This window comes from Nelumbo lutea, chromosome 2 (genome assembly GCF_056320005.1).
Source record: "Nelumbo lutea isolate HS-2025 chromosome 2, American lotus-T2T, whole genome shotgun sequence".
In the NCBI taxonomy this organism is placed as follows: Eukaryota; Viridiplantae; Streptophyta; class Magnoliopsida; order Proteales; family Nelumbonaceae; genus Nelumbo; species Nelumbo lutea.
The window spans coordinates 111532805-111548894 of NC_142685.1; the positions used below are offsets into that span (position 1 = coordinate 111532805).

Below are 16090 nucleotides of genomic sequence, written 5' to 3' on the forward strand. Positions count from 1 at the left end.
GTGGTCCAACAATACTTGATTTCATATGGTTCTCATGACAAAACTTGATGGTAAAAGATGAGTCCGCATCTCCGCCCCACACAATGTGGGACTGCCACATGTTCAATCGCACATGGTGGGGTGTTTTTGGATGCGGGATTAATGGGACGGCTGTTAATTCATCCCGTTAGCCCAAACCTCCTTTTTCCCATATTCCCACCCCCGCAACCTCAAATCAGCATTTTAAAAATCGAGCCCTTTTAATTCCTTACTTGACAGACCAACGAACAGAATAATTGTTTAATACAAGAATTGATGATTACAGTGAGTGAGAGATGACAATTGGGTAACAATTCTGTTCATCACTTTCAGCTTCTCCATTGTAGTTGATTGATTGGTGGAAGGTGACTCCATCATTAATGTTCAGCTACGTTTGGAAGGAGTACAAATCATGGTTTTCAAAACCGGATCAGACCAAACAGTCGGACTAGAAAAACCAAGAACTAATTAGGTGACCGGTTCCATCTTTCCAAAAAAACTGAATTTTTTTCAAAAATTGTTGATTTTGGTCAGCAAATTGCTAATCCGGGCGGTTAACCATTCAAACCATTTTGACCGTTTTTATTTTTTTGTTAGAACAGATTAACCGTTCGACCCGAGAACCAAACCCCTAATCGGGTTTGTTCGAATCGGTTTAAAAACCTTGGTACAAATGCAAATATGTAGAATGCAAAACCTTCTATTTTGTATTATTTTGTATATATTTATATTGTACATATGTACTCTTTCCAAACTAAGCCTTTGATGAGCAGAGTGGTGGATTAACAGTGGTTCAATGGTGTTCTAGTATAACTACACAGCGGTGGTGGTTGCGGTGAGAGAGAACACCGCATGGTGGGAGAGGGGTTGACAAGTACGATAACAAAGAAGAGTCCAAAAGAGAGAGAGAGATCATTTGATGGCAGTGATGGATGGTGAGGTAAAGATGCTTTTATGAAGATAGCGGTTCGGTGTGCGAGAGGAGGTTGAAGCAGCGATGGACTGGACTTGCAGAGTGTGGAAATGAGGAAGTTGCAAGGGATGAGAACTCTATGTTTGCGTGGTTGTAGATTGAGAAAATGGTGGGTTACAGTAAGGATAGGTGGTGATGGAAAATGGAGACAATTGTAGCGGGCATTATGCAACCTACAAGAATATAGGGGAGAGAGGGCGAGAGAAATGGGGAGTGACTCTGAAGGTGGCGAATGATGGACAGTGGGGGAGAAGGTGTAATTGCAACAGTGCCGGTTGAGGCAGAGAAGAGCAACCGGAGAGATGGAGAATAAGTAGTTCATTAGAGAGAGAGTAAGAATGGTCGAGATGGTAACAGAGAGAATAGGGAAATAGAGAGAAAAATAATGGGAAAAGTAGCAACAGGAGGAAGAATGCGTGGAACTGCGTCCTGTGGCCATGGCCAAAGAAGATGATGGCGTCGGCAATGGAAGGAATGAAGTGAGGACGAAGTAGGGATAGAGGAGAGATAACACCGCAGGGTGCTTGATGCCGGAGGTGAAGAAAGAAAGTTGGAAAATGGGAAAACAAAGGGACGACAAACATGCTCTTTCATATGCCACGATTTCTTTTTAATGAGCGAGAGAACTGTTATCAGCCGTGGTGTCCGTCCATTAAGTGACACCTGTTACAGAGAAACTTTCTTGTTACACGAAAGATTAGCGACAGAAAAAAATCATAGAGTTCGCACGCGGGAACGTTTTAGAGCTAACAGCCGTCCCATTATCCCCACACGAGGGAACGCCCCATCGCGTGTGATTGGGCATGTGACAGTAAGACGTTGTATGGGGCGGAGATGCGAACTCGTAAAAGAAAAGTTGTTATAATGAGTGAACTGGTGTCAGATGGGACTTGATCAATGCAAAAACAAAAACTTAAATGAGATTTAATGGCTACATAGCATGTTCCATATCCCAATGATGAATCTACAAAGAGTAAAAGTAAAATGCGAATACACACCGAGTAGCGGATCTTTTTATGACATTTTGATATGAACTGATAGTCTAATAGACCGATTCCAAATATCATCGCTTTCTACACGCAAATAAACATTATAACTTGGGGCGTTTTTTGAGAGGGAAAAAGTTGGTCATGACCAAGAATCCGATGTTACTTTTCCTGGGCATCACTTAAAGGCAAATAAATAACTTTTTCACCTTAAAAGTTGCCGATGATCTTGATGCTTAAAGTCTCAAGGTTTTTGCCTCCTGCATTTGGAGGTCTTTGGTGTGTTTGAAGTGTTCATACATGTCATAATAGAAATAGCTGCTTAAGTAATTAATAATATATCACTACCATCTGCAAATAACTGAAGCAATTACTTACTGGTAGATATTAGATTATTATTTAAACACTATGAAACCAAGTAAGAAAAATCTCTCTCTCACACACACATACATTCAGTATGAGCTTATTTAAGGTACTGCTGAAGTGTTCATACATGTATGTAGCCTGAATGACAAAAATATCATGCTTAGGTAGTGGGTAGCCTATATGTTGCATCTATATCTCTTGCAGCCTGTCATTGTCAGTAGAAGGTACCATGAACAACATATTCCTCCATTGTAAATACTAGACAATCAATATTTATGAAATCAGAGAAAGTTTTCTATGCTTCAAGTATGAACTATAGACCTCCCACTCTCCCAGGATTAGCATGTAGATAATTGGAAGCAATATCCTATGCTTTGAAGTTCAAACTTATGAAATCAGAGGGTGGGGTTGAAAAGATATTTGGCTCCTGCTAAAAGATATCTTAAATGGGACCAATAAAATGGTGGTTTAATACTATAGTTCCTTTGCAATTTTCCTGCTTGTAGCATCTCAGCTTTTATAGATTGCAACTACTGCAACTAAGACTTTGAACTTGTTTATAATTTCATAGTTTTCTCTATATATTGTAAATAAGACTAGGTAATTATTTCCTTTCAATTTTGGCTTTGTAAAAGCAATGCCCTTCTTCCATTTGCACTTCTCAAAGCGTACAAAATGATTTGTACAGATCCCAGTTGATGGTGAAGACAACCTGCGAGAATGGAATCATGTCATAGAATATCATGGAAAAGTCCTGCTGAATTCTCTTAAAATGGAAGCACAGGAGCCGAAGCCCCAGCTAGAGCTAGAACTGACAACCACCCTCTTGTAGATCACTATGTTTTGGGTTCCAGTCCATGAAAACCTTGTCACATGTTAAATATAAGCCTTTATTTGTGGATATTTTTAAATTAGAAGATTCACAAATTTGAATGACTTGTATATCTGGGAAAAACTCCTAGGTGTGAGTGCTGCAAATGATGCTTTTGCTTGTCATACTCTTGTGAATATATTAACTTGAAAATCTAATACCATTCATGAATTTTCTTTTGCATGAAAAGTGCTTTGCGTCTTCTGAAGTTTTTTTGATTTTCTAGGTTGAAAACATGAGCAATGATGTTGTATCAGAGGTTCTATTGGCCTTTCCAGATTACAAGGCCAAAAACTTGGCATATTTAAAAGTAGCAGCTAATGAAGGAAAAGGGAGATCCAAAACTTCTGCTAGGCTCTGTTAAAATTGTCCATCCTGAAGGAATGTCTCCAGCTTTGACTCTGTACTCAGTGACTTTACCCAAGGGATTGGGTAAGAAGGAAAGATTCACTTTGCATTCGTTGAATCCATTCCCTGAGGAGATTACCCAGGCTGATGCACAGCTTGTCATGTTCCAAGATGGTGCTTACTATCAATCTCCTTATGAAACCAAGTCTAGTCACTCAGTGTTGTACTGACTAATGCAAGATATAAATTTTATACAAAAATTCATAACACCAAGCTTGTAGGTTCAGATATCAGATATGGACCCTATGAGAATCATCTTCCCTTCTCGTATTCACCTATAGTTGCTCATTTTGAGAACAATCAACCCTTTGTGGTTGCTCAATAATTGGTGAGAAAGATAGAAATTTCTCATTGGGAAAACGTAAAGTTCATAGAGGAGTAAAGAACTATGACATTCCCCTCTTGGCCAAGATTTAATGGGAGCAAGAAAGCAAAAATCTTGTGCAGCTGCATCCCTTTTGCAATCTGGGTTTTATGGAATGAGAGAAATAGAAGACTATTTGAGAACAAACAGAAGAACATCAGAAAGATGTTAGCCATAGTTTTCAAAACCGGACCGGACCGGACAGTCGGACCGGAAAAACCGGGAACTGGTCAGGTGACTGGTTCCGGTTTTCCTCAAAACCAGATTTTCCATAAAAACCATTGATTTTGGTCAGCAAACCACTGACCCAGGCAGTTAACCGTTCGAACGGTTTTGACCGGTTTTCATTTTTTTCTAATTTTTTTATTTTTTTTGTCATAACGGGCCAACCACTGACCTGGTAACCGGACCCCTGACCGGTTCAGTCTCCAGGTTGGTTTTAAAAACCATGATGTTAGCTATGGTTGAAAATTTGGTGTCCGATTGGATTCTGGTGCATCCAGACATCCATCAGATTATCAGAGCAGAGTTGGGGAAGAATTTTTTGAATTTTCTTGAGGCTCAGTTTGGAAGCAGTACAAATGCAAATATGTACAGCGTAAATACATACAAAATAATACAAAATATAAGGTTTTGCACTCTGCATATTTGCATTTGTACTCCTTCCAAACTCAGCCTGAGTTACATGCTTGTAATCTTTATCAGTTCTTTGTATCTTGATTGAATTATTGTAGTGTAAACTGCATGTGTGTAAGGCTGTGACTGGGTGTCAGTGTCAATCTTAACACTCCCCGGGTTGTATGAATCTTTTTTCTTTTAATGAAAATTTTTATTCTGATTCTTCAAAAAAAAAGTATTTCCTTGGGAGTTTAATGTATCTCTACTGTTCAAGATGGAAATTGGAAACATAGTGTGATTTAAATCTTTGCACTCCATTTATGATTTATGTTGCAGGGTTGACTATCAAGCCAGACCTCTTGGAACATTAACAACCGTAAGGAACTATCTGGGCAGGGAGAAATAGACATTTAAAACCCTACATCAATGGAATATGAAAAAAAAAAAAAAGAGAAATGGCAATTGATTGTACCTGAACACAGTGAAGAACAACGAGTATTTAATCTCCTATAAGACAAAAATCTCAATTAGTACCTTTGAAGAGAGAAGAAATACATGGAATGATGAAGAAAAATGGAAGGAAGAAAAGGAGAACAAAATACCTATGTTGATGCTTCTTGATCACTGGGAGCAGAGTTTCTCTCAGTCAAAAGTGGAGAATGAAGGGGGTTTCAATCAACTCCTTTTTGAATTGTTTTACCAAACGTGCGGCTCTTTGCACACGTATCAGAAAGCTGAGAAGGACCAAATAGACCATAAGCTTCACTTGAAGCTTCTCGGATTTAGACTACTTTGGGCTTTTAAAGTCTCTTTTTATGTATCATATTCTGGTCTATTGAGATTTCATGAGCCAAATGGGAAAAGGCCATTGTTTGAGCTAGTGGGCTTCTGAAAGCCCACTATATCTTCCGAAAAGATTTGCCAAAAAGGGCCAAAATCTTTACACAATGGGCTTGCAAAAAAACTGTTCTTCTACCTACCCTTGGATGTTTTTTCATAGTTTGGCAATTCTTGTCACAATATTTTTCCTGTTTCCTGAAAAATCTTGCAAGCATTACATATAACAAAGGTTAGAAACAACCTGGTTGAAGATCTTATTATTACAAGCCTGTAATATTTGCCAAGAACTTTTATTTTAAAGGGATAGTTCTTCAACCTTGGAAGGTTTATTTGCCCATTCTATATCTAACCACCCCTTTATTCAATTAACCACATTCTGATTCGAGAATTCCACCAATTTAAGACTAAGAGAACATCCAAACCACACACATCTTGCAAACTTGCACCTACGGGGGTGAGAATTCGGTTTATTCGGTTAAAAACCGAACCAAATAAACCAAAATTTTAAAACCAAACCAAAGAACCTAAAAACCGAACCAAAACCTAATTATAGAAAAACCAAAGTTTTCGGTTAAAACTGAATTTTAATAATATATACTCTATTATATATATAACATACAATATATATTATATATTATATGTTATATCTTACATATTATATATAAAAATAGAAAGTTCAGTTAATTTGGTTAACCGAATTTCTAATTCTAAATATATATAATATATTACATATTATACATTATACATTATATATTATATATTATATCTTACATATTATATATAAAAATAGAAAGTTCGGTTAATTTGGTTAACCGAATTTCTAATTCTAAAAACCGAATTAACCGAACCGATTTAACCAAAAACCGAAACCAAATTTTTTTGTTCAGTTTTTTTGTTTTAACTAAATAGTGCTCACCCCCAAACCTATACATGGCATTTTCATTGCTTTTGAAGGGCTGTGGACAACTTTTCTCTTGAAGAAATTTGCAAATAACTGAACAAATTTGAGACCAAGAGATAAAGAGTACAAAATTCTAAACCCTCATGGTTCCTTAGAGATGGCAGTTTAACATGATCATGATGATTCAATTCAAGCCCAAGAAGTTGAAGGCTTAGGAGCTTGCTGAATGGCATAGTTGCCAAGGCGACAAGGCACCCTTTGAGGCTCACCTCGCCTAATCACCAAGCAGTTTTGTACTATGTATTAATACTTTTTTATTCTTTATTTTTTGACATTATAATTACAAAATAGGCACTATTAAACTAAAATATTCATTTTGTATGTTTATATACTAATTTCTTTTTATTATTTTCTTATTTGTTAGGCTTTAATCAATACAAACATTGTTAAATGCTGTATTGAACCCACAAAGACTTTAAAACCAGAACCAATAAGAACTTAAAATTTTGTTTAATCAACACATTTTCTACTACTACTGCTTTTTCTTTTCTTCTTTTCCTATAACAAAAATAAGGGTTCAGCCCCTATATTATTTTTTTATTTTCTTTTCCTTCTTCTTTTTCTTCTCATTAATATGTTGATTTTCTATACTTTAACATGAACTCTATACTTTTCTTATAAAAATTATGAATAATTATTAAAGAAATATGATTATGGTACCTAGGGAACTACCCTAGCATCTATGTTTTCTACATAAAAAAAAAAAAAAAAAAAATCCATTGCCTAGGCGACTAGGTGACAAGGCGACCCCCTGTCGCCTAGCCTCCTTGGCACCTAGGCAACTAGCTAAATGGTCACATGAATCTTTTCCTTTCAATAATAGTCATACAAATCTTTTTCTTATGATTAACTGCAACATTTTATTAAGAAATCGAAGAACAAATTATATACAGAGCATGCCAAGCATCATAATAAAATGTAGGACTAACCTACCCCCAGATTTAATTACATTACACTTGTGTCCAATAGTTGAGATATGATCACCACTTGCTTGGCCAAATCAAAGAACCAATGTAAAGCCTGCTTCCATTTCTGCTGGCTAAGTGCTTTACCTCCCTCATGACATGTCGATAATGCGCCAAAGTCCTTCACTATTTCCTTTCACCCACCCCACCACCAACTTGGAATCCCCTTCTACCACTACACTCTTAAATCCCAATGACCTCCCCAATCACAACCCTTGCAATGATGCTAATAATTCAGCTCTAACAGAATTCTCATGATCGATTGGCCCTGAGTGCTAGGATTTCTCATTCTTCAAAGTTCAACTTAGTTTGGTTTCTTCTTGGTGGTACCGTTGAATTTGACCTCTTCTTGCTGTAGATGTGTTAGCCCCCCGGTCATCTTCTCAAAATATCATCCGTAGAGAAGGGTGCAAGCATATCCAATGTCTTGACCCAATGCACAACCTCAACCACAACATTCTTGATAATGGTCATATGAATCTTCCACTTCAATACATACTCTCAGATTACTGAACTTTTTTTTCTGATATACCAATTTAAGGCAAACTATAGATTATTGTAATAGAAGCTTCAACAGAAATGGTCCAAGTTCAGTGAAATGATTCAAACCTAGCTAATAGTTGTCTATTGCCAAATATATTCAGAACAGCAATCTTACATGTCCAAGTTTTGTTTCTTAGTTGATTAAGAAGTTAAGGATCAACTGGAGCAATCTAATAATACTACTCACAGGGTCGCCAGACTAGTTTATTACCTTCTCTATTTTATTCATAGAAAAAATAAATATATTAATTGAAAAAATCAGCAAATTACAAACAAGAATTTCATAAAAGGGGAAAAAAAAACCATACTGCCATAGTCCCATTGAATCAGAAACACAAATAAAAATATGCATAAAGAACAAAGCATGAAAAAGAGATACGTTAATATCATTGACAAAAGCTTACAAAGAAACAGTATATATTTATCATCAAAGATCAATCAACGATCAGATACTATAAAAAGTAAAATCATAAACAGAAAAATTGACAATTTTATGAGAATTGAGGAAAACCACCTTTAGTTTTTGTTACACAATGGACAAAATTGTATGCATTCCAAACAAGTTTATGTTTCTTTTTCCATCCATTGACTAAAAAAGCAGTGATACTAAGGTAAACCACAGTTCTCCAATAAAAAATTTTCTCCCTCACTGCTAAGCAAATCTGAAGGAAGTGAAGCAGGATCAAGCTCCCAACAGTCTTTTGGTAGGTCTGGGGACTCCTTACCTGAAAGCTTCCTTGCTGGAATCTGGTGCGAGAACAAATGGATATCATCTTTCTCAAGCCATCTAATGGCATGACACCCAATCTCTCGCCTCTTAAAGATTGTCTTAAACCCTTCAACCTTTTCAAGGTAGGCCATGCTCAGCCCATGCATCTCACTGTAACTTGTGAGAAATATAACAATGCTGTAATATCGCTTGTCCAAAGGCAACATGTTCCCTCCACTCCCACCAAAAACTCCATCATTATAAACTGCCCATACTGAACCCTTTTTAGGGTATATCCTGTAAATTTCCTTTGCCGCTCTTTCACACTCCACAAGATGAGAAAAGATATTCACAGAACCAATGGAATCCTTCCTGGAAACCTTGAATCTTCCACATGAGGTATGGAAATCCAATTTCCCCCAACAATTCAAAGCCCCATCTCCATTACTCTGCAGATCTAACCAACTCGTCTTTACCTCAAAAGGATTCACTGACACAACTTCATCAATCAGGCCATAATGTCGAGGCATTCCATCATCGTCATCATAAACAGCCCATACCTGACCTTTTTTAAAACTGCGCTCTGTCCTGTCCTTGTCAAAATCATAGAAATCTGAATCATCCACTGCCATTATTTCCAAATTGCTGCTCTTCAAGCACAAAGATCTACTCTTTGCTTTTGCATTGTCCTCCTTATCTTTATTTTTGGTCTTTCCCTTTGTCTTCATCTTTTCACCATGTACTTTTTGCTTTGTTCTAGTTTCAATACCACGAGTATGAGAATCCTCTGGTGTTGTACTTTCTGAAGCACCACTACTCAAAGACATGCTTCTCACCTTTGCCTTTGCTTTCTCCTTCTTGTCTCTCTCTTTTTTCTTCATGTTCTCTTCATGAACTTTCTGCTTTGTCCTAGTTTCAATATCATGAGTATGAGAATCCTCTGGTGTCATACTTTCCAAAGCACCACTCTTTAAAGACATGCTTCTCACCTTTGCCTTTGCATTCTCTTCCTTGTCTTTCTCATTTTTCTTCATGTTCTCCTCATGGACTTTCCGCTTCGATCTGGTTTGAATATCATAGGAATCAGAATCGACTTGTGTTATAATTTCCAGATCACTACCCTTTAAACCCACATCTTTTCCCTTCCCTTTTGTCCAATTCTTCTCTTTCTCCTTCTCCTCTGACTTATCCTTCTCTATCTCTTTCTCCTTCGCCTTTGTCTGCTCCTTCTCCTTCTTATCTTTCCTCTGTGTCTTTCCCTCTAACTTCAACTTTTCTATATGGGCTTTCCGTTTCATAGCACTAAGTTCAATATCAGAGAAATCCGATTGCTCTGTTTTTAGCATTTCCAAATCTGTATTCCTTGACCCCGCAGCCCTGCCTTTCACGTTGTTATCATTCTCCTTTGACTTGTCCTTCAACTTCATCCTTTCCTCTCGGGTTTTCCTCTTAACCACCAATTGCATTTCCGCCAAAGTCATTTCGCCCCTGGTTTTTGGTTTTTTAGGACTGAGAGACTCTAGTATTTTATCACCAACACTAATTTTCCGCTTCTCACTTCCGCGTCCCACCCTTTCAGAAGAAACCTTCCTCTCAATCTCCTTCTCTTTCTTCTGCTTCTGTGAAGAAGAAACCCTGGCACTAGTCCTAGTCCTAACCCTACTAGCGTCGACTTCCTCATCTTCCTCCGCTTCACCAACAGGAGTAACTTCAACAGCCAAAAAGCTCTTCCTACAGCTAGGGCAAACAAGACTATGCCCAACATACCGCCTCTCGAATTGATGAAACAACCTGCAAGTGGAGCAAGCAGTCCAGAAAGTCCCAACTGTCTTCTCCGTTGCCGCTTCTTCCGTCGTCGCTGCGGCCTCCCGCAACTGTAACGCCATGCGAAGCTTAAGATCGTACTCCTTTCGCTTAACTTTGTCGGAGAGGACACGAAAGGCTTCGCCAACACGTTTGAAGGCCTCTTCCGAGGCAATGCATGAACTCTTGTCGGGATGCAAAATTAGGGCGAGCTTCTTGTACTGTTTCTTAATTGAGTTAATGTGAGAGAAAGGCTCTACCTGGAGGATCCTGTACCAGTCGACAGGGGGAGCTTCGTCGTCGTCGTCGTCGTCGTCGTCGTCGTCGTCGTCGGAGGCTTTCTTGGAGGAGACGACGCGGAGAATTTGTAAAGCGGTGATCATTTCGTCGATGCCGTTGAGGTGAGGACAGAGGCGCTGGGCTCTCCTGGCGTATTTTAGCGCGGACTTGGGGTTGGAGAGCTGGTACTTCTCATCTGCTAGGGTTTTCAGTTTCAGAGCCTCTGCTTTATTGGTTTCTTCCTCTTCTTCTTCTTCTTCTTTATCTTCTTTTGTTGTTTTCCTGGCCATTGTTTGTTCAGCAGAGCGATAGGCAAAGAGGAGAGTGAGGGCTAAAGGAAGGAAGTGAGGACGGGAGGGAAAGACCAAAAATGTCGCACGATTGCACCACCGAGGCAATATCGACTTATCGAGGGCATTTTCGGTAGGAAAGGGAATATGAACTTGTGGGAATCGGAAATCCATCTTAGCCATGATCTAACAAGTAACAAGGTTATGTTTTGCCGAGTTCCGGCTCCCCACAAAACCCGCCCTACATACACATCCAACCGTGTATTGGAAATATCTTCCGTATTTGTGATGAAAATGTTCCAAATACACGATTGGATGTGCATGCAGGTGGAAAGCCCGGAGCATGTGAATTATGTTTTGCCCAGGTTGGGCCACCAACATGAAAACCCGCAAAGGCCTAAAAAGAGGATTCCTTCCGTAGCATAGTGGTGGTGCGATCGCTTCTTAAGCGAAAGGTCGCGAGTTCGATCCTTGCTGGGAGCTTTCATTTCAGAGTAAATTATAAAGACCTCAAAGACCCCTCTTACTATGACGTGAGACACGTTAGTTTATCTTTTGATAGACGAGGCTTCCATCCATGAAAAATAGATAGAGAGGTCAGGGCAACCTTGTTAGACCCGACATGGACGGATGGCGATTGCCATGCACCAATGCCTAGTCTAAACTCATAAATGTGAAGTAATCTGAGGTAGAAGGGATTATCTCGTTTGTGTATCTTGAGGTCGGGGAAGATGAACAATATTTTTCTTCCAATTGTTATTATAAGGGTAATATGGGGATTAAAAAATATTGCAATGGTGGATTTCAATAAAAAGCTAATGGAAGGGAGTCTTTGTCTCACGGTTATAATACAAGGGGGGTCTTTGTCGCAAACAAAGTATAGGGGGGTCCTTGTCACAGGCCACATAGTATAGGGGGCTTTTGTAATTTACCCTATATTTTATAAGAAAGGTAAATTGTGATAAGTACCATGTAATTTAGGATAGTATATGTCGGGTCATGGCTGAGCTGGTCTTAAGAGACATGTGGCAGCTCGGTCATCCCGGCCACGTCGGCATAGCTCGGCCAATTTTGTGATACACCTTGGCTTCGTGGCCTCGGCCAGGTTACGCTATTACTGTGTCCCCCCATCTTATCCTTTTAGCCACATCAACCACACATCATGCGGATAAGCACAATTGCGGATAAGAGGAGAGAGGAAGACAACTCCATCGTGGAATAGGACTCTATCCCAATGACCTTGGTAGTTAACCTTTGGCTATAAAGAGGTATTCCCCGCTCAAGGTAAGGGATCCAATTTCTGAGACCCATACTGTTACTCTTCTCGGACCAACACCCTTATTGCTCGGCCCAACCGTCTACTACCTTCCATTGACTTGAGCATCGGAGTGCCTACCCAAGGACAAATCCTCGAGCCTCTGACTTTCTTTCTTGATCACAAATCTTGAATCGCGGCCTCCTCCTTCCACCTCGGCACTGCCATGTTGGTAAGGACTATCTGACTACCTTCCTTGGTTCGTGCACTACCTCGGATCGAGTAGCATCAGATTGACACTGTTTCTGGGAAATTTCCCAAAATCTTTCCTTCTTCACCTTGTAATCAAGAAAATGATCAAGATGCCCAAGAACCAGTCCGAACGATCAACAGGTCGATCCCATCTCTAGAATCTAGGCATCGCAACCTTCAACACCAAGAAATCCCGTAGCCTCTAGCTGCGGTTGATCCTGCGGAGTTCTGAGCAATGCAAGAGAAGGTCGACAAGATCTTTGAGATGATGCAGACGCTAGGATCTGCGACACCACCCAACCGGCCCGTCCCCCTCATGCTCCGACGCATACAAAGGACGATCCTTACCCCGAGGAGCCCAAAACGTGTCGGCCAGAAAAGAGGGGAGCGCGGTCCAACCATGAGAAGCAAGACACGGCGAGGAAGTCCGCCTCCACGACCCATTCTCGCGAGCCCGACAATTGCAGTAGGACGCAACAAACCACGTGGATCCCCGCCAAAGAGAGGCTCAGCAAGCGGGTGCCACCTCGCGGGGTCTCCGTCATCGAGTCCAGCTAGGTGAATGATCGTTCAACACAGCCCAAGAAGGAGAAAGCCGTGCGTACCACGGTCCCGAATAACAGGGATGCAGAATTCTAGGACATTCGACAACGTTTGGAAGAGTTGGAGCGCAGCCAAGGCTAGAGAAGCACGACACCTGCTATAGATCAGCCAGTTGCACCAGCCACCAAGGAATCACCATTCGCCCAAGAGATTGTGCATGAGGTGCCTGCCACATGCACCTCAGCTCAACAAGTATGACCAGAATACTGATCCCGCTAACCACATCGAAGCGTTAAAGGCCCAACTGATGTTGCATGGACCCTCTGAGGGCCTGATATACAAAGCCCTAGTGGCCACCCTCACAAGTCCAATCGTAACTTGGTATTCCTCTCTGTCTCCACATTTCATAGCGTCGTGGGAGTAGTTGGAAACCCAATTCCGCTCATAATTCACAGCAAACCAGAAGAACTCAAAAATCTCGGCCAGCCTTATGCAAGTACGGTAGAGGAAGACATAATCTCTCAAAGACTACCTGGCGAGATTCAACAAAAAAGCACTACATGTTAGAAACCTAAACCAATCTGTGGATATCACCACTATTCAACACGGCCTTTGCCCCTCACCATTCAACTTCTCCATCTCCAAGAACCCTCCGCAGACCCTAACTACATTGATGAGCCATGTGCAGAAATACATCAATGCAGAAGAAGCACAAGCACAACTGCGGGATGAAGAAGAAAGGCCCGACAAGAAGAGGAGAGACACCGAGGAGCTGAAGTCAAGAAGATCAGATCGGGACCATCGACCTATCAGAACTTCACACCATTGAATACACCCTGATCTGAAGTTCTGATGCAAATCCGTGACCGTAGCTACATCCAGTTACTCGAGAAGATGAAAACACAAGGCAACAAGAGGAACCACGACAAGTATTGTGAATTCCACAGGAACCACAGCCACGACATGGAGAACTACTTTGACCTCCGCAACCACATCGAGGACCTGATCAGGTGCGGGTACCTCAGTAGATTCATCAACAAAAACGAGAAGCTGGCACAAGAAGAACCGTGCGCAAAGAATGCTCGATTGTTGCCTCGAGTTCCTCCTGTCGGTGTGATCCGTGTGATATCAGGAGGGATTGCCGCAGGAGGGGAGAGTAGGTCGAAGCGCAAAAAGTACATGCGGGTGTGCGAGATCGACAACTGAGGACACAAGATGAAGCGCAAAGTCAATCACTTTCACCGAAGATGACCTTCGAGGGGTTCGAACCCCACATGATGCTGCCTTGGTGATCACAGCCGAGGTTGCCAACTTCAAGATGTGGCGAATTCTAGTTGATACAGGTAGCTCCACTAATGTGCTCTTCAAGGACGCATTCGAGAAGCTTGACATCGACAAAGAGCACCTCACCCCATCAACACTCCCCTGATGGGCTTCTTCAAGGAATCCCTCTTGCCCACTAGGAGGATAACCCTTCCCCTCCTGATTGGAGACAACGATAGCACTACGTTGACCATGGTGAATTTCATTGTGGTCCGTTGCCCTCATCTTACAACGCCATCCTTGGCAGGCCGGCCCTTAATGCTTTGCATGCTACGGTCTCCACATTCCACCTCGCCATGAAGTTCCCCACCGAGTACGACATAGCTGTAGCATGTAGAGACCAAAGAACTGCACGACAATGCTATTTGCTCTCTTGCCGAGGACCACACTCGGCTGCGGAAACATTGATGGCTGAACCCTATGATCTGCAAGATGAGGTGAAAACGCAGCGCAACCAACCTATCGAAGACCTCATCCAGGTGTCGCTCAACGAGGAAGACCTCGAGAGGATGGTCCAGGTTGGCTCTCTCCTAGATGACCACCTCCAGGAAGAACGAGCGCAGTTGTTAAGGGATCACGCTAACGTGTTCACTTGGTCAATGATAGATATGTCGGGGATTGACCCCGAGTTCATCACACACCGCTTGAATGCTGACCCTTGCTACCGACCTATCAAGCATAAGAAGAGAACTCGGGGTGCAAGTGATCACTAACGAGGTGCAGAAGTTGCTCGTCGTTGATTTCATTCAAGAAGTCAAATACCCCGACTAGCTAGCCAATGTGGTGATGGTGAAGAAGGCCAATGGGAAGTAAAGGATATGCATCAACTTCACCGACCTAAAGAAAGTCTGCCCCAAAGACAGATTCTCTCTACCAAGGATCGACCAACTCGTCGATGCAACAGTAGGGCATGAACTCTTAAGTTTCATGGATGCCTTCTTGAGGTACAACCAGATTCGAATGCACCCTGATGACTAGGAGAAAATGGCTTTCATCACCGACTGTGGCCTATACTCTTACAAGGTGATGCCCTTCGGCCTTAAAAACGTCGGCGCCACCTATCAGCAGCTGGTGAATGAGGTATTCAAGGATCAATTTGGCTAAAATGTGGAAGCATATGTCAACGATATGCTCGTGAAAAGTAAGAAGGCCAAGCACCACCTTTCCGACCTAAAGGAAGTCTTTGGTACCAACCAAATGTGCCTTCGGGGTTGGCTTCGGTAAATTCCTGGGGTTCATGGTGACATAGAGGGGGATTGAAATCAATCTAGAGAAAATATAGGCCATCCTCAATGTGCAATCACCCTAAACTCACAAAGAAGTGCAACGAATCACTGGTAGAGCAGGCGCCCTCAGCAGGTTCATGTCCAAATCCGCAGACCGGTGCCTACCCTTCTTCAAAGCCCTTAAGCCACTAAAGGACTTCTAGTGGACCGAAGAATGCAAATGATCCTTTCAAGAACTAAAATAGTACATAAATTTTCCGCCTCTCCTCACCAAAACGAGCCCAGGGGACGAGCTACTGTTCTACCTCCCGACTGGGGATGAGGTCGTCAGCTTGGTGCTGGTTAAGGAGGAAGACCAGGTATAGAGGCCGATATACCATACCAGCAAGGTCCTCAGCAACACGGAAACCCAGTACTCCAACTTGGAAAAAATGGCCCTGGCACTAGTTACCTCAGTCAGAAAGCTCAGGTTATACTTCCAGGCCCACAGTATTCAA

General features: G+C 41.5%; 1 protein-coding gene and 1 long non-coding RNA gene across 2 annotated transcripts; both read right to left on the reverse strand.

Moving 5' to 3' along the window:
- Nucleotides 1–2337: 2337 nt before the first annotated feature.
- Nucleotides 2338–6368, reverse strand: LOC148872804 (uncharacterized). Its single transcript, XR_016108245.1, has 3 exons — nucleotides 5207–6368; nucleotides 5077–5111; nucleotides 2338–3055 (listed from the first exon to the last, which is right to left on the reverse strand). It is a non-coding gene; the product is annotated as an uncharacterized LOC148872804 (long non-coding RNA).
- Nucleotides 6369–8266: 1898 nt separating this feature from the next.
- LOC148872805 (DNAJ heat shock N-terminal domain-containing protein) lies at nucleotides 8267–11100 on the reverse strand. Its single transcript, XM_088973900.1, has one exon. It carries the CDS (start codon nucleotides 10992–10994, stop codon nucleotides 8520–8522), a length of 2475 nt encoding a protein of 824 aa, XP_088830026.1. The 5' UTR covers nucleotides 10995–11100; the 3' UTR covers nucleotides 8267–8519.
- Nucleotides 11101–16090: the final 4990 nt, after the last annotated feature.

Coding starts and splice junctions, on each gene's coding strand:
- LOC148872805 (XM_088973900.1), bottom strand. CDS start 10,994: ATGGCCAGGAAAACAACAAAAGAAGATAAAGAAGAAGAAGAAGAAGAG.